Consider the following 18710-nt stretch of genomic DNA (forward strand, 5'->3'; position numbering starts at 1 on the left):
TCTCCTCTTCATCTCCCCCCCTCAAAAAGCTCCAATCACTCAACAGCTTTAGAATCAAATATGTAGTCTTTTTTTAATTTTTGTCATTCAAAGCTTCTTCTTAGCTGACCTCTTGCCATCTTTCTGGATTCCTCACACTTTCTTTTCCTCTAAGAACTCTCCCTTCCAACAATGGCCTTCTTGAAGTTAAACATTGAATCTTTTTTTCTTTGTACCTTCACACTAGCTGTCCCCCATATCTGAATGTTCTACCCTTTCACCTCCACATTTTTGTTTTCCTAAATTTGGTCCAACCTCAGCTCAAAGCCCACCTATTCCAGAAATTCTTCCCAGGTCCTTCTAGCTCCTATTGCCCTCCCTGCTCAAACTGCCTTATGTCTACTCTTTGATATATCTTCTTTGTATCTAATTGCATAGCTCCACCTTATCCATTAAAATATAAGCTTTTTAGGGAAGCAACTATTTTTTTGCCTTTCTTTGTATCCCTAGTATGTAGCCTAGCTTCTGGCAAATTAAGTGTTTATTAAATGCTTTTTGACTTGAAAAAAAATTTTAAATGTATGACCCTAATATATAACAACAATAAAGCATTGACATCAAATATGTGTTTTGGATAATAACATTAGCTAATATTTTCTTTTCACTTTATACTTAACATTTCTTATAAAAGTTGTATTATTTAGGTAATAAACTGTCATTATCTCTGTTATAGAGAGTGAGACCAGAAAGGTTACATAACTTGTCCAAAAATCACATGGCTAATCATGACCAAGACAGGACTTAGAATAAAGTCTTCTGACTACAAGTTCACTATGCACAGGTGCCTGAATACCCAAGGGTCTCTGATTTCCAGCAGAGCTCAGGCAGAAAAGATATAAGAAATAAGCACATTCTTTCGGAATTCTCCTTTAGAAGATAGGGAATTTCTTGAACAGTTTTAATAATGGGGAAAAGAACTTGATATTTGAGTAATAGGGAAAAGAACTTGATATTTGGAATCTTTGGCGATTCAATAAGAAATTTTTTTGCAAAAAAAAATTGTCAGCTCCTTCTGTTCAGCTGGTCTTTGTCTGAAACGGTAGTGATCACCACCACCCCCAATCCTCCCATATCCACACACAAAAGAAAAATCCCTAAAGTTAAAGGGCATGGCCCTCACTAGATGGAAGGATAAACATAAAAACAAACATTGCCAACCTATTGAGTGAATAACCCCTTGCCATAGGCCACAAGTACTCCTGACTTGATTTATAAATAAATTAAATAATTAACTTATTTTACTAAATCCTGATAGTCTTTTTTAAAGTTTTCTTTATTATTTTATTTTTCCAATTATATGCAAAGGGTAGTTTCCAACATTTATCCAATTGCAAATTTATGAGTTCTACATTTTTCTACCACCCTTTTCTCCTCCCTCTCTGTGGTGAACAATCTGGTAAAAGTTGTACATGTGCAGTCATGTTTAACATATTTCCATATTAGTCCTATTGTAAAAGAGGAATTAGAGCTAAGAGGGGGAACAAACCATGAGAAAAAAAAGAAAAAACATTAAAAAAAGTTTTAAAAAATGAACTTAGTATTCTTTGCTCTACATTCAGACTCCATAGGTTTTTCTCTCTGGCATTTTCCATATGGATGGTGTTTTCCATTCAGGGCTCTCAGGGTTGTCCTTGATCTCTGAACTGCTGCAAGCAACTGCATCCATCATAATTGATCATCTCTCAATGTTGTTGCTAATGTGTACAACATTCTCTTGGTTCTGCTCCCTTCACTCATCATCAGTTCATGCAAGTCTTTCCAGGCTTTTCTAAAGTCTGGTTGCTCATAATTTCTTTTAGAACAATAGTACTTCTCATACTATAACTTTTTCATCCATTTCCCAAATGATGGGCAGCTCCTCAATTTCCAATTCTTTGCCACTACAAAAGGAGCTACTATAAATATTTTTAATGTATGGGAATTTCCCCATTTTGTTATAATCTCTTTGGGATATAGACTTAGTAGTGAGTATTGCTGAATCAAAGAATATGCACAGTTTTACTGCCCTTTGACCTGAGTTACAAATTGCTCTCCAGAATGGTTATATCAGTTTGCAACTCTACAACAATGCATTTGTGTCCCAATTTTTCCAAATCCTTTCCAACATGGATCATTTCTCTTTTTTTTATAATCTTAGCTAATCTGATAGATGTGAGGTGGTACCTCAGAGTTGTTTTAATTTGCATTTCTCTAATCAGTAATGATTTTGAGCATTTTTTCACACTATAAATAAATAAATAACTTCTTTAATTTCTTCATCTGAAAACTACCTCTTAATATCCTTTGACCATTTATCAACTGGAGAATGACTTGTAATATAAAATTGATTCAGTTCTCTATATATTTTAGAAATAAGTGCTTTATCGGAAGCATTTGTTTCTCAGTTTTCTGCATTTCTTCTTATCTTGGTTACATTGGATTTTTGGTGCAAAAGCTTTTTAATTTAATATAGTCAAAATTATCCATTTTGCAGTTTTATAATATTCTCTATCTCTTGTTTAGTCATAATATTCTCTCCTCACCATAGCTCTGACAGAGTATTTCTTGTTCTCTTAACTGGTATTACCCTTTTAAGTCTAATCCTGTATCCATTATGGCCTTATTTTGGTATAGGTAAATCCTGATATTTTTACCCATACTGCCTCGCTTTCTTATACCCCATCCTCAAAGACTTCCTTTATAAAGAACTCCACAGTCATGAGATTCAGACCACAATTACTCCAATAACAGATAACTGCTTCTAATATGATCATTGCCATAATACTCAGAGCCAACCCTAGCTCTCGAGTATCAATATGGTATCTAATATTAAATATAATCCTCTTATCTAGCCCCATAGATTTCTTCTGTATAAATCTGCTGATTTTGCAGTGACAAAAAACTAGACACTAAAGAGATTAGCATAAATTAGAGTTTGTCTGAACAAATGGTAGTATATAATTGTAATGAAATATCATTGAGTCATTAAGAAAGGATAAAAGAAATGGTTTCAAACCATATTAAGAAGGCATGTATCAATTGATGTGAGGCAAAGTGAGTAGATTCTGGAAAGTAATTTATACTATAGCCTTAAAATTCCAGATAAATGATTTTTTAGAACTTTGGTCTACTGGTAAGCTACAATTCCAAAGACTTGATGATGATGTTACCCACTTCCTAAGAGAAGTGATGAACTCAAGGTACAAAATGAGAGACAAATTTCTATATTTAGACAATGAGAGGATCTATTTGTATAAGAGCTTAAATGCTCTTTAGTTTGGGGAGAAATGAGGAGAAGGGTATTTAACAATGTTATTTTTTTAAAGAAAAGTAAAAAGAGATGCTTATTAAATAATTTTAATGCATAAAAGAGAACATAATGAAAGTCCATAGGAAATGTGGACAAAGAGAATAGAATGATAGATAATAATATACTGAGTTTATTTAAAGGAAAAAGAAACCATTTATATAATACAGAAACACAGATTGGCATGTGGTTTTCTTTTTCTGCTCTGTTTTGTTATTTTAAAATGTGCATTTTTGGTATTAAAGTTTTTTTTTATTTAACTAAAAAAATGTTTTCAAAGTAAGGCACATTTTTTGTTAATAAAAATATATTCACAAACCTGGGAGTAAATGAAGGTGATATAGCTCAAAGGGATCACAGGCTTTTATTTAGTTTTCCTAACAGACTTTTCCAAGTCTAATACAAATAAGGTAGGGGCTCTCTAAGTGAGTTAGCTGAATCCCTTTGGAAAACAGATGCTTCAAGCTACAGAGAAAGCTGTTTTATCTGGCATTTTTCCAATTGGGAAGCTCTAGAAACCATTATATCTGTTATCCTTTAGTATACATTTTAAATCTAGTAATCATGCTCATGTTAATTTAGAATATTCTCAGATTGGTTTAGGGTTAGTGAATGTTTGTTGTTACCATTGTTTTTGAGGAAAGAAGTACAAATTGATCTGCCTCTTGGTGGTTTCACAAACAATGGTGATTTTCATGCAAATCACTGCTCTTTTATTCACTTTCTAAGTAGGGAAAGCTAGAGAAACTATAAAGAGGGAGATCACCTAGGGTACCAAGAATTGAATCTTAGTTAACTAGAAGTATTGTTTAATCACATAGTACCAATTCTTCTGATCCTTGTTCTTCCTCCAACATCCTTTCACCAAAAGCCAAACTGAATAATTAATGTTAACTTTCTAGTCTTTGAAATGAACATCTGGCATAATAAGGTATAGCTATGGTTGCCTTCTGTTTAACACAGGTTGGTTTGTTTGTTTTTTTTTTTAATAGTTCAGAACCACAAGAATTAGTATGGTTTGCTTTTTGTGGGGGAAGAAGGGGGGAAGTCACTCTATACTAGAAAAGCTGGGTTGCACATTTAGTTTGGCCCCTAGTAAATACTGTAACTTTTCTTGAATTTTCTGTCAAATAAGGAAATTGAAGCATTTGACTTCTAAATACCCTTAAGGATTTAAAATACTGTGACTATATTTTGTGCCAATAACACTATTAAAAATCTCTTCTAACTCAGCAACATTGGACCTGACATTTCAGAAATGCAACACATCATAGTTTCCTTCCCATCTAAATCAATGCAACCCCAGTGGTCCCAGGAAATGCGAATATTCTGGGGTTGTATAGAATACAATCTATACATCTTCAAATCATTCCTATTTCAACATCTTCAAGAATATAATGGCAGATTTCAACAAACCCTGAAATTTGTGGCTATCTTTGAAAACTTCTTTTAATACAGGCATTTATGCTAATTAAACAACATGTTACCATTAAGATGAAAATGTTAACAGAAGAAAGTGATTGCTGACATATCTACCTCCAACTCTACTGAAGCATGGATAAATGAAAGAAAAATCCTATTTCCAATTGACTATCATGCTTTCTCTCAATTTTTAATTGCTCTTTAATTGACAGATAGCTTTACTTAGCCTTTAGCTTCTCTGCAATTACTTAATGATTCATAAAGCAATTAAGTGTATCAAGGGACATCACAATTTAAAATAGCCTTACATCTTTGACTAAGGGAAATATTCTTTCCATTGTATTTAGATTAATTGCCCCATAATTTACCTATTTTCTAAATTCTAGTTTTTTAATGGCTTGCCTGAAATCAGGCTATTGAAATTAACTCATAATGAAATATCTTTCTCTGAAAGACTAGGAAACAATTAGATGAGGAGGAAGATAGAAGTTTGAGCAATTGAAACTAATGCTGTTCTTTCTGAATAAGTTAAATATATTTGAATGTTTCTGTAAAAATAACTCTCTACTACCCTTGTGGCAAATACATTTATCCACTCTTCATGGATGGAGCATTCAAGATGAAGGGTAAAATGACTTTCACTTACCACAAAATCAGCGAATGAAGTGAACAACAAGGAAATGGGCTGAGGAGGGTGAAGGGGGCAAGTTTCTACAGGATCTTGAAGACCCGGGCAAAGTTTTACCAGGTTGTGAAATGAATAAGAAACAAGTTTCTCAAGATGAAGGTGATGTTTTCCTACTTCTGAGTTCAGATGAATAAATGAGAAGAAGTGGATGAAACTTGCTGGATTTTCTAGAGAAGGCAACTTGCACTGTGGTAGTTGTGTGCTCCAAATAATAATTGCTTCAGATTTTTGCTCTCCATGCAGGGAAGATAGACATTCCTGCCGTCTTCATCTCTCTCGCAGCTGGGGCCAGATTGTTCATGTGGTGATATGTCAGAAGACTTTCAGGCCAGTTTTCCAAGGCTCTTATTGAACGAGTTCAGGAAGGACTTAAAATCCATGATGATTTCAAAAGAAATTTCATCATATTTTCATGATTTAAGTATACTTAAAGTTTAATATTTCATGGAAAATCTTTGATATATAAAGAACTTTATTGAATTTCTTTATAATTTGAATTTTAATGTTGGAAGCTGAATTATTTGCAAACTGAACCCTGAATGAATCAGCTGTTGAGAACTTATTCTAATGAATTTGGTGCTCAAAAGTATATAATTTCTTCCACCCATAAAATATTCAGGGCAGCTAGGTGGCCCAGTGGATAAAGCACAGACCCTGGAGTCAGGAGTATCTGAGTTCAAATCTGGCCTCAGACACTGAGTAATTACCTAGCTGTGTTACCTTGGGAAAGCCACTTAACCCCATTGCCTTACAAAAAAAAAAAACCCTAAAAAAATTAATATAATAAAATAAAATATTCAGAATAAGTTGGATTTAATGATCATCTAATGGAATATAAGTTGAAGCTGAAAAAGGAGCTGAAAAAGCTTTAATGACCAAATAAAGTAATTTTGAAAGATTTCATTTTAAACACAATAAAATGAGTATTTTTGGTTCATTTTCGAAAGTAATATGGTAAAAAATTCATTTACATAGAGCCAAAGACAGGCAACCTTTTTTGTGAGCTAAGCTCACTCTTGGGGTTAGAGGTAGGTCACAAAGAAGAAAAGAAAGGAAATCTTTGGGAGAGTGAAAAATTTTGGCGAGAAAAAATAAAATATTGCAATGATCAAGAAACAATTGAGGGTCTTTTCACCAATGAACTGAAATTTAACTAGTGCCTAATTTTTACCAGAAGCCAATTATACAAATACAAAAATTAATATATTAATATAATTACTAAAATTTAATCACCCCCTGCTTCAAGGAACTTATAGTTATAGAAAGAGGAAGAGAAAGAGGCAACATACACACAGCTAAGTAAATGTATCATCACAATTCAGGGAATTAGGAAAGGTTTCCTGAAGATACTCATGAAAGTAAAAGGCAGCGAATTCCTGCATTTTGGGGGGTGGGGGGGTGGGGGAGAAGGAACAGTCAGTACAAAGGCACAGAAGTAGAAGGGGATGATGGGTCTGGGGAATCACGGATCAATTGGACTAGAACCTAAGATATTTTAAGAAGAAGAAGAAAATCATAATAATGAGGCTTAATGTAAAATTAATCTTATAAAATAATTTGAATCAGATTGTGGAAGGTCTTCAGATCCTTCAGTCAAATAAAATGAAGGAGAGAATCTTGGAGTTTATTCAATTACTGAACTTTTAGTCTCTACTTGAAGACTTACAATGAGATAGAAAAAACTCCTGAGATAAAAAGAAAGGAAGGAAAGGTTGGAGGGAAAGTGGAAGAGAGGAATTAGACAAAGGGAAGGAGTGAGAGGAGAGGAATTTGTCAAATGTTTACTACCTCTTAAACACTTTGCTAAATTGTGGGAAATATTGGGCAATAGAATAGAAACTAATATCCTCTAGCCAAATATTTTTCACAGCTTTGCCTCCCTCCCCTCACCCAATGAATAGAGGTTGCCAAGAAACTCTTGTTCTTATAGGGTAAGACAATACGTATAGGAAAATTGTGGCCAGGGAGAGTCTTTTAATCTATCTAGGAAGTCACAAGAATACAAGAATGGTGACTAGTCAAAGAGGAGTTGATCAAGATGCCTTTTCCTAAAGTCATTTCAGTATTGATTTGATTATGATTCCCAGAGAATTTTGCAAAAAATAAGTATTGAAAACTATCTTTGCATGTAGTTGAAAAGTAAAGAAATGTATTTATTTTAAAAATGGTTCTTTGGTAATGAAAAGGGATACAGAGATAAATCTAGGCAATGTGAAAAGATTTCAGTAAAACCTAGTTTAATAAAAATCTTTTATTTATCTTCCTTGATTCATTCTATCTTTCTACTTCTCTTCTGATAGTATCTTTTCTGTTTATTAGCTATCTGTCACAATTTCATATCATCTGAAAATTTGCTATGTATGACCTCCATAGTATTACCCAAATAATTAACTTACATCCTGGACATTTTCTTAACCTATAACATTAAGTAGTGCAAGCTTATCCTCATTTTACAGATAAAATAGACCTCAGTGAAATATCACCTAGCAAGAAGTGGCAGATTGAGAATTTAAATGCATCCCTCCCGATTAACATTTTCTCCACCCCTTAAATACATGAAATGAACTGGTGTTCTATCTAACTTCAAACACCTATTAGCTTTGTGACCCTTGGCAAGTCACTTAATCTCTGTTTGCCTCATTATCCTTGACTGTAAAATGGGAATAACAGTACCTCACATGAGATATTATTTTTAAAATGTTTGACATAGTTTTAATGGATTAAAAAGTTAAGAAATATTGTTCTTTATCGCTTCTCCTTGATCATCTGCAAATCCATTTTGAAGCAGCACACCAAAAGGCTGCCATCAATAGCACTACATTTTGAAATAGTTAGGATTTATTGTACCATATTCTAAGTTTGAAAAATGACAGACTCAGAATATTTAATAAGTATATTACATGTTACAGCTTCCTAGGGGAGGTTTTTGTTACTTCATTTTCAGTTGTGTCTGACTCTTTGTGGCCCCATTTGTGGTTTTCTTGATAGAGATACTGGACTGGTTTGTCATTTCCTTCTCCAGCTTATTTTATAGATGAAGAAACTGATGCAAACAAGGTTAAGTGACTTGCCCAGGGTCATACAGCTCCTAAGTGTCTGAGGTCAGATTTGAACTCACAAATACGAATCTTTCTGACTCTAGGCCCAACACTGTGCCACCTAACTGCCCCTTAAGGTGATTACCTTCTTTGAATTAAGAAAGATGAATTGCAGATATAATGCAACAGATCCATAAATGCTTTTCTTGAGCAGGTCAGCCAGTACACCTTTGCTATGTGCAGTTACAGAGAAAAGAAGTCTGAACCACAAGAATTAATGCAGCTTGAAGGATATACTGTGGACTACACTGATCCACACTCAGGTAACTTTCCATTTACACTTTTTTTTCACTAGCATATGTATCTAAGTGTCTAATCTCCTTCATTCTGTATATTATTCGATGTTTAAGTCTTCCAAATGGTGGCTGTTTTAGTAGTCCTTTATTTTCCCAAATATATCTATATCTTTTCATTTGAATTTTAAGAGAAACCTGTTATCTCCTTATGAATTCCCAGATGTCTTGACTGGTTCTGACCAAAAAAAAAATTCTTTCTAAAAATAAGCAATAACCACTTTCTCTGTAAAATCCAAGGAACTCTAAAGTAGTTTAGGGTATGGGAAAAAAGAACCTCCCCAAAACAAATTTAGTGACAAAAAACTGTCCTCCTTAATATTTTTCTAGATACAATCAAAGAATCTAGAGACAAAGCCCACTTGCCACTATCTAGCCATTTCTTTTAATCAACTTCTGTTTGTTCCTGTGTCAAACAAAGAGGTAGACCTAAGAAACTTCGAAGATCTCTTTCAGCATCAAAACTTATCATCCTTTCAACAGTGAGAATTAGGACACTGTCATGTGAAATTTTAAGAATTTAAAACATCCTTATTTAATTAATAATTAATAAAAGTAAATTAGTGTGGTTTAAGAATACTTATTTAGAGTACTGGTGTTTTTAATCAGTGGAAAGAGAAACTACAAGGAGGAGGAATAGTCTTTTCTCTTCTTAGAAGACCATAAATCATAGTTTTTGGTCTCATTCAAAAGTTAATATCAAACATTAAAAAAAAACAAGTCTGTGTGTTAGCAACAAAATTAATGCAGCACATACAATTTTCTATCTTTTCCCCCAGTTTTTATTTCCCTGAACTGACCTTTAAAGAGCCCAATAATAAAGAGATGCTTTCTCCTTAGAAATTCAATCATATTTCACCTGAAAATAGAATGGCAAGTGTTCCAAAGCGTGAGACTCTCTTCTCTAATAAGAAATATTTCAAGAAACCAAACCTATGAAATATATTTCAGTAAGAGAATAAATGTGTGACTTTCAAGTGGTCACTGCCCTTAGGGTATCAGTTTCCCCAAGTTGTTATTTTTAAGTGATATGATAAATAAAACTTTTCTTTAATTTCCTTTCATATCTTTCTGTATAGGTCTTGCCTATAACCACTATAAATGCTAAACTACTCACATAACTCTGCATCAGCAATTATTAATTTTTCTATTAGGGAATTTAATGAAATGGATGAAAATCTTTTAATTTTGAGCATTTCTTAAAGTAGAAGTTACATTTTAATAATGTTTATACCTATTTCTGCAGGACTTCAGGGTGGCCAGATGTTCTTTAATGCTGTTAAAGAAGGAGATACTGTAATATTTGCCAGCGATGATGACCAAGATAGAATATTATGGGTCCAGGCTATGTATAGGGCAACAGGTCAGTCATATAAACCTATTCCTGCAACTCAAAGCCAGAAGCTGAATCCCAAAGGAGGAACTATCCATGCAGATGCTGCTCAGTTTTGTAAGTTATTTTTTAAAAATAATTTGATTATCAATTAATAAGCTTAATATGATATAAAATTATCTAATGTAAATTTGTACAGTTTTATAGTTTACACAATTTTGCAGTTAAACTGGATCCTAATTAAATAAAAATAGTTCATTTTAATACACATGCAGCCAATTATCTAATTTTTTTACGTAAATCTTAGACTAATGATTCCCAACCTTAGTTCAGCAACACACCAGGGTGTCTCCAATAATTTCAAGGGTGTGTCACAAAATTCTTCAGAAATTATAAAGGCGAAATTCATTTTAATTCCCTGCAATTTCAAAGATAATTCAATTCCAGAGAGGAATTTTTAAGGGCATGGGAAAATTACATAAAACCAAATAGTGATTGGCTACCATATGTCAACAAGTCTGGGAGTCTTTACTTTGAACTATTAAATAGATGGACCTTAAGACAGGAATATTTCTTTCTCTCATAAAGTGTTTTAGCAGTATTATGATATCAAATAATTACCTTATCATACCAGTTATTTTAAATGTTTCGTGAGCCCTAAATCATTGCATTAATAACAATTCTTTAACTCCTTTGTTATTTATTAGTCATTTTTATTTTACTGTATGTTTCTGTACATCTTCAAGAACTATGTACTTAGATTTTGCATATTACCATAATTAGTAGGAAAAAGCAAAAAACAGAACTGTTTTTAAGCAAACAAATTCTTACAGTAAAATCTCATCATTTTCAGTCATGCTGTTCTTCTTGAGTGACTTCAAAGACTTGACATGTTTTCTTAAGACATATGTGATTGTTCTTCCTGCCTTTAGCTATTGTTTCTCCCTTTCCCCTTTATAATTTCCCTCATCTTCATGTATTCTTGAACATGCTTTACTCATAGGAGTATATCTTTGGCCCATTTTATTCCCTTTCCCTCCATCTGGATCTCGATCTCTCTCTCTCTCTCTCTCTCTCTCTCTCTCTCTCTCTCTCTCTCTCTCTCTCCTCCTGAGATACCACTCTTCAAAGTCCTTTTTTTGAGTAATTTTTAAACCAAGCCAACTTAAATAAATTATATTTGAAGAACATCTAACACTCGATAGGTATTAATATGGCAACTAACAAACTCATCAGGAAAGGTCAAAGTGATCAAACTACTCATGAACATGTGACTTATGAATTGTCAGCGTCCACCCCCATGAAATAATAGATCAGCTGGAGTTGAAGTATAATAAAAAAAATCACATTTTTTTAGGGTTGAATGTATAACAAAGTATTTTCCCCAACAACATCCCTATGAAATAGCATAGAAAATTATTATCTCCATTTTGCAGATGAATAGCCTGAGATTCAAAGAGGCTAAGTGACTTATCCCTATTAAGGCAGTAAGATAATAGGACAATCAGATATTGCACCAAAGCCTACAGAGTCCACATTCGGCATGCTTTCTATCATACCACACAACCTCCATTAAAGTTCTACTCTGATGCCTCATTTTTGTTAAAGCTTGAACTTGGGTTCCCCAAAAATACACTTTGCATAAATTTATGTAATAGTATTCATTTAATACTCACAATATACCAGGCAGGCCCTGTGCTAAGAACTTTACAGATATCCTTTCACTTCACCTCATAAAAACCCAATCTCCATGACTTGCCCAAAGTTCCATAATTATCTGAGGCCGCAATCCTGGCTCTAGTCCTCACATTGTAACACCAAGCTGCCCAAGGAATCATGTGGATGAATTTGGAGACTTGTTGAAGTAAGAAAGAGTAATATTCCTAAAAGAAAAGTTGAAGAATGTGAGCAGGGTGTCCTTTTATTTTTTGAAATATATTACTTTCAGCAGAAAATCAATTGCTTCATTCTGAGGATTTGTAGCACCCACCATGTGTGCACCCTTCTACATATTAACCCACTGTTTTCCTTCAGATAGCCTAAGGGATTCAACAGTTTAAGAGACATTCTTCTTAGAATTGAATTCCTCATCATTTCTTCCACTCATGTCTTTTACTCTATACTTTTCCCTCTTTTTTAATGTTTCTACTCTAGTTCTAAATTTTTCTATTTTCTATTTGGTATTAAAGGTGTAGCTGCTAGAATATTACACTGTATCTTGAATTCCTCAGAGGAAAAGCACACCATGTTAGAAAATAAATAAGTAAACGATATATATTTAATTTATTCTCTCACCCATACACAAAACCAAACCCTACACAAAACCAAACCCTACACAAAACCAAACACAGTGTTTGATCACTGCATTTGATATATATTCAAAACAGAAAGACAGGACACATAAGAGGAAGAATAGGAATTCACTGCTAATGGGTTACAAGAAGAAATGTGTAATTATTCATCTCATGAATTTCTGTAAGGTAAGAAAAGACCAATGAGTAAATAATTTTAAACAGTAAGAGATTATAAACAAGTAATTACAAAGATGAAATAGACTAGGTTGAGGAGCCAAGAGATGGAATAGCAAAAAGAATTATAGCTCAACTCTGCCTTTCCTCCCCAAACCACCTCCAGCACCTCCAGAGAGATCTAGAAAATGTGTCAGATCAATTTCTGAATAGGAAAGCCAAGAAAAATTCAGTGAGTCATTTTTTTCCTGACTAGTTCATTTCAGGGAGAAAGTTGGGTCTGTACACAATAATACATTTTATTTAACTGGGAAATAGAAGGGAAAGGTGAGAAGAGGAAAAGGAAGAATAATGAAGATATATTAAGAGTGAAATTAATCCTTAACAAAATAAAATCTAGGGCTGTCAAAAATATCCACAGCGGCTCTTTTTTGCAGTGGCAAAGATTTGGAAACCAAGGGGTTCCTGACAATTGGGGAATGATTGAGCAAGTTAAGAAATATAAATGTGATCGAATGCTATTGTACTATAAGAAATGATGAAGTGGATAGTTTTAGGGGGAAAAGTAAACTTGGGGAAGACATGTATGAATTAATGCAGAATGAGATGAGTGTAACTAGTAAAATAATTTTTATAGGGACAGCAAGGGAGGAAAAATAAACAACTTTGAAATCTTAGGAACTCTGAGCAATAGAACAGCCAATTATGATTTCAAAAGACTCATAATTAAGCATGATACCCACACCTCCCTATATGAGAGGCGATAGATTCGGTTTAGATGTAGACTTTTTTTGATCCAATTTATTGCATATATGTGTGTGTATGTATGTATGCACATATACATATGGTGTGTTTATATAGAGATATACTAGATATTTTGTTTTTCTTTCTCATTTGGAAAGAGGAAAGTTTTGTTTTTGTTTGTTGGAAATTAATTTTTCAACATAAGCTCTTCTTTGTCAAAAGTCAGGGAAAGCTGATCAAGCAGCCCACAAATTCTATAGAAGGAGAACTTATGAAAGGTATTCCCCTTGTGTAGGATGGACTCCACGAATAGGTTCCACACTGCATCAGTAAAATTAAAAATAAGTTTCAATAATCATCTTAAAAATAAACTTATCAAATTTCTCCCTAAGCTGTTAATTCCCTACTTAAGCCTTTAAGTCCCTTGTTTTATGAGTCCTATGTAATCAATGATTGGAATATGACCCACTGGTCCCAATTTAACACAAGAAGGTTGCAGTGGAAACCTCTATGGAGTATTCAGATTGGTCCATAGAACTCTGCGTAAACCACAGAAATCATTGGCAACATAATTTTATTATGTTTATTAGCACTTTAAAGTTTCAAAGCATTTTACATATATTATCTGATTTACTATATGTTTCTTCCTTAAGGATATGATTTCTCTCTCATCACATGGAATTTGATTTATTGAATACCATGGAAACAATGTAAAGACTGGCAAATTGCCTTCTGTGTGGGTAGGGGGGAGGGAAGTAAAATTAGGGGAAAAATTGTAAAACTCAAAGTAAATAAAATCTTTATAATTAAAAAAATCAAATATTATCTGATTTGATCCTCACAATAACTCTAGGAGCTAGATGTTATTTTTCCCCAACTTATAGATGAGGAAACTGAAGCAGACAGAAGTTGAGAATTACCCAGTGTCTAAGGCAGGATTTGAACTCAGTTCTGATTGATTCCAAGTCTAGTATACCATTTAACTGCCTCTAACCTGATAACCTCAGGCACAAAAAAAAAATGACATTGAAGAAATTATCATGATCAAACCAACTCAACAAAGCATGGAGTAACCAAGGATTGGACAACTGGGCAAATAAAAGCAAATATGTGTAGGTATGTTTGTGTATTTGTGTATGTTAAATGGTTAACTAATGCATCAACTAAATAGTAAAAATGACATGAAATGATTGGAATGATAGGAAAATATATGAGAAAGAAGTTAGAGGATTTTATCCATTATAATAGTTGAAATTTGAGGAGATCTGACTAGTGAGTCTCCATTTGTGGAGGGGTCTCTGGAGTGGAAATTCCCTTTCCTGATGTAGATAAACAAGTCATTTTTAACTTAGAGCTTTCAACAGTTGCCTGGGAGTACTGAAAAATTAAGCAGCCTTTTCATTGTCATATAGTATGTGTAAGAAGTTTAGGTTTTGAACCCAAATCTCTATAGCCTAAAATCTGCTCTTCTATACCATACTGCCTCTCATTTGAAATAATAGTCAATGTTCTTACCTGTGGTCCTTTAAATGATCATAGCCAGACAATTCAACTCTTCCTGTTACCTGCTTTATGAAAAGCCTGTGACATCCTTGCATGGTTATTGAGGGTACCACATATCCTGTTGGTGCTCAGTAAATTTTAGTAGCTGATAAACTCCTGAGAGGAAGTCATCACCTTGGATGAGAAATGTCTCAATCTTCATTTTGCAAAATAACTCATATGAGGTAGATAGAATATCTGATGGTAGGGGAAAAGGGCAAAATGTTGGAAATGGTACAGGAAAAATATGCCATCAGCACTTGTACAAAGACATTTCTTCCTTTTAGAGGTGGCAATGGCCAATCAGGGTCAGTCAGAACTCAGGCCCTGTCTTGCTGGTATTGGTATCCCAGGGGTCACATCTATAACCTCTTGAGAGATTAGCAGAAAGGGAGAGATAAAGAGAGAAAAAAAAGAGATAAGTATGATAGGTTTAATTTCTAACCTGGCATTTTTGAAGGAGTGCATGAAGCCCAAAGAGACACATACATTAATGTCTCCATGTGTGGTAGATAGATGCATTTTTTGACTGCCAAAAAGAAAATATAAACCACAGACCAAAAGTCAGGAATAATAGATTTTTGTGTAATCTCTTCATGAGATACTGTTGTGCGCTCCTTTCTTAATGTTTTAAGGATTTTATTCTGTGATTCAGGCAATGATTTGGTGATGATCCTCTTCAGAAATCAGTTCCCTTTCCCCTCCAATGCCCTTTCTCCTACTCAGTCTGTCAGTGAATAAAAGTACTTTAACAAGATACTCCTTCAGTGTTGTGTTCTTTACTTGAGAATAGAAAAACCAATTTATAAGAGAAAAGACTGACCTAGTCGATAAAATAATTCAGAGCAAATAAAACTCTTCAGGACAATGTCCCAGTAGTCCTTAAACCAGTTATAACTAGCTAACATAAACTGATTTTAAAGGACCAGTTCCCTACTCAAAATAGAAATATCTTCAGAAATGATGTTAAGTCCCTTCTCTCTAGAACTATCATAATGCTCTCAGTCTCAAACATTTGGGGAATTCAGTGAAGGCAAGGTGGGGCAAGGAGATGGTACAGTGGATTGCCTCCAATCCAGGGCCATCTCCAGTTGACCTGATTCATATCTGGCTCATGGACCCAGATGACTCTGGAGGAGAAAGTGAGGCTGGTGACTTAGCACAGCACCCCCTCATTCAAATCCAATTCACCAGCTTGTCATGTCATCAACTCCCTGATGTTTTGGTCTTCTTTGAGAACAAAAGACATAAACATCACCATCATCATCATCATCATCATCATCATCATAGAGAACAGAGCACTGGATTGAAATCAGGAAGCTTTATCTTCATGAATTAATATGCAGTCTTGTCACTTAACCCTGCCTCAATTCCCTCATCTGTAAAATGAACTAGAAGAAGGCAAACCACTCCCAAAAAACCCAAATGGAGTTAGATATGAATGAAATAACACAACAACAAAAATGAAAACAAGGCACTCAAACTTCTATCAAAGCTATAGCACAAGGGGCAGCTAGGTGACACAATAGATAGAGCATTGGCCCTGGAGTCAGGAGTACCTGAATTCAAATCCGGCCTCAGACACTTAATAATTACCTAGCTGTGTGGCCTTGGGCAAGTCACTTAACCCCATTGCCTTGCAAAATAAACTACTACTACTACTACTACTACTACTACTACTAATAATAATAATAATAATAATAATAATAATAATAATAATAACTGTAGCACAAGTTTTATTAAAGTTTTTTTAATACAATTTGTTAGCCATCTAACTTTGTTAATACTATTTACTATGTTCCAGACTTCCCAATGAAATGATTTTAAGGCTTTTTTTCTTTCTCTTCCCCTCTGTTTAAATTGAATTCCTGAAATTTAAGAAAAGAAAGAAAAAGAAAATTGGCTAGAGTCTAAAATGGTGAGTGTGTGGTTCCATAATGTAAAACAAATACATTAGAAACTCAAAGAGCCAATAAATCCACATGCTCTGAGATATCCTGAGACACAATATACTTAAAGGTTTAATTTCAGCCTATTCACCAAATTCTGACAGTCAGCAGTGTGGAACTGGACATTGCAAAAGAAATATTGATTAGTTCAAACCACAGTGATAAATCTGTTTCAACTAAAGATAGGCCAGGCAACCACAAAAAGACTGGCAAGTCCTTTTCAGATTTAGCTGTTCTCAAACAGCAAGTTTCTGCTCAAAATTAAGATCCCATCTTAGAAAAACAAGAGTACTTCTACAAATCTAGTGCAAATTGAAGTCATTAGAATTTGGTTATTAAAGTAAGTGAAGTAATTACAATCCTCTTGATGTTTGACTTTACATATAATTTTTTTCTCATTCTTCTCTCAGTTTTCCTATAAGATTTGCACCTTAGGGAAAGACAATTTTTATCATTGTTTAGAGAATGTTAGGAAAGGGGAATTAAATTAAATTGGTCATAAATGCAAAGAATAATAATTTGATAACTTAAACGCACTATATTTTTCATTAATTTTTTGCTCACCTATAGGCAAAGGTAAGTATTTTTATGTTTCCTTATTGAAATATTATATATTCTTTTTTTAAGAAGTTTGATTTCTAAGGGGCAGCTAGATGGTGCATGGGTAGAGTATCAGCCCTGGAGTCAGGAAGACCTGAGTTCAAGTGCAGTCTCAGACATTTCTTAATTGCCTAGCTGTATGACCTTGAGCAAGTCACTTAATTCCATTGCCTTAAATAAAAATTTTAAAAATTGATTTCTAGGGGCAGCTAGGTAGCATAGTAGAGTCCAGAGTACCTGGGTTCCAATCCATTCTCAGACACTTAATAATTACCTAGCTGTATGACCTTGGGCAAGCCACTTAACCCCATTTGCCTTGCAAAAAAAAAAACCTGAAAAAAATTGATTTCTAAAAGAAAATTATGGTAATATTATAGTGCCATATAAGTACTTTTATCCCAATGTTTTGAACCAGATGAAAATTGATGATCTTAAGTATTTTTATACCATTCAGTTAATTTTATTTAAAATTTTTTAAATTCCTTCTGTAATCTTGAAAAAACAATGTTTGTCCTTAGGAACAGATTTACAAAAATGTATCCTTAAGGGCTTCAACATTTACATAGAGAAAAATAGTGCAAGGTGATTTAAGAGGGGGAAAGAACATTAAGTACTGGAAACACTAGGAAAGGCTTTATAGAGGAGCTTATGTTTGGGGGGACACTGGGAAAGTATTTACAGAGGAGGATATAGTATTGGGGACAATTTATACCCAGGTTGTCATAAGGAAAATCTTAGGATTCAGAGAAGCAATGCATTCCAGGCATCTGACAATTGGTTGTACAAAGGAACTGAATCAGGAGACAGCAGGTTAAGTAGAAGGAATAGCTAGTAAACTTATCAGAATGAAATCCATATGTTAAGGGTCATCATTAAAGATTGACCAAGGGAGAGGAGCCAAGATGGTGGAATGAAAGGAAGCAGTTATAGCTGAGCTTTCTTCCACAAACCTGCTCCAGACAGATCTAGAAAATGCAGCACACTAAATCTTGATGGGGGAAATTCAGAAAAAGTCATTTGTTCAGCCCAGCTTAGCATGGCGAAACAGACAAGGAAGTCTGAACACTGGACTGGGCAGACAAGATGCAGCTACGTACCCAGGCAGGTACTAGAGCTGTGTACCTAGGAGGTACCAGAGGTAGAAAGGGCCATTGTGACAGGAACAGGTATGAACTGGTGGAAATGTTGCTTACTCCTCAGTTCCAGGTCATAGATCCAAGATGGAAAGAGAAGGAAACCTGGGTAGAG

The 18710-nt window shown here is 34.1% G+C and overlaps 1 protein-coding gene across 1 annotated transcript in view; it reads left to right on the forward strand.

Moving 5' to 3' along the window:
* The window catches only part of CADPS2 (calcium dependent secretion activator 2), a 713380-nt gene that overhangs the window by 492410 nt on the left and 202260 nt on the right, over positions 1-18710 (forward strand). The window contains exons 10-13 of the mRNA XM_074195280.1: positions 8688-8796; positions 10073-10276; positions 12349-12406; positions 17433-17438. Of these exons, the coding sequence (XP_074051381.1) occupies positions 8688-8796; positions 10073-10276; positions 12349-12406; positions 17433-17438 (377 nt within the window). The remainder of the gene's footprint in view (positions 1-8687; positions 8797-10072; positions 10277-12348; positions 12407-17432; positions 17439-18710) is intronic.

Source organism: Macrotis lagotis, chromosome 7 (genome assembly GCF_037893015.1).
Source record: "Macrotis lagotis isolate mMagLag1 chromosome 7, bilby.v1.9.chrom.fasta, whole genome shotgun sequence".
In the NCBI taxonomy this organism is placed as follows: Eukaryota; Metazoa; Chordata; class Mammalia; order Peramelemorphia; family Peramelidae; genus Macrotis; species Macrotis lagotis.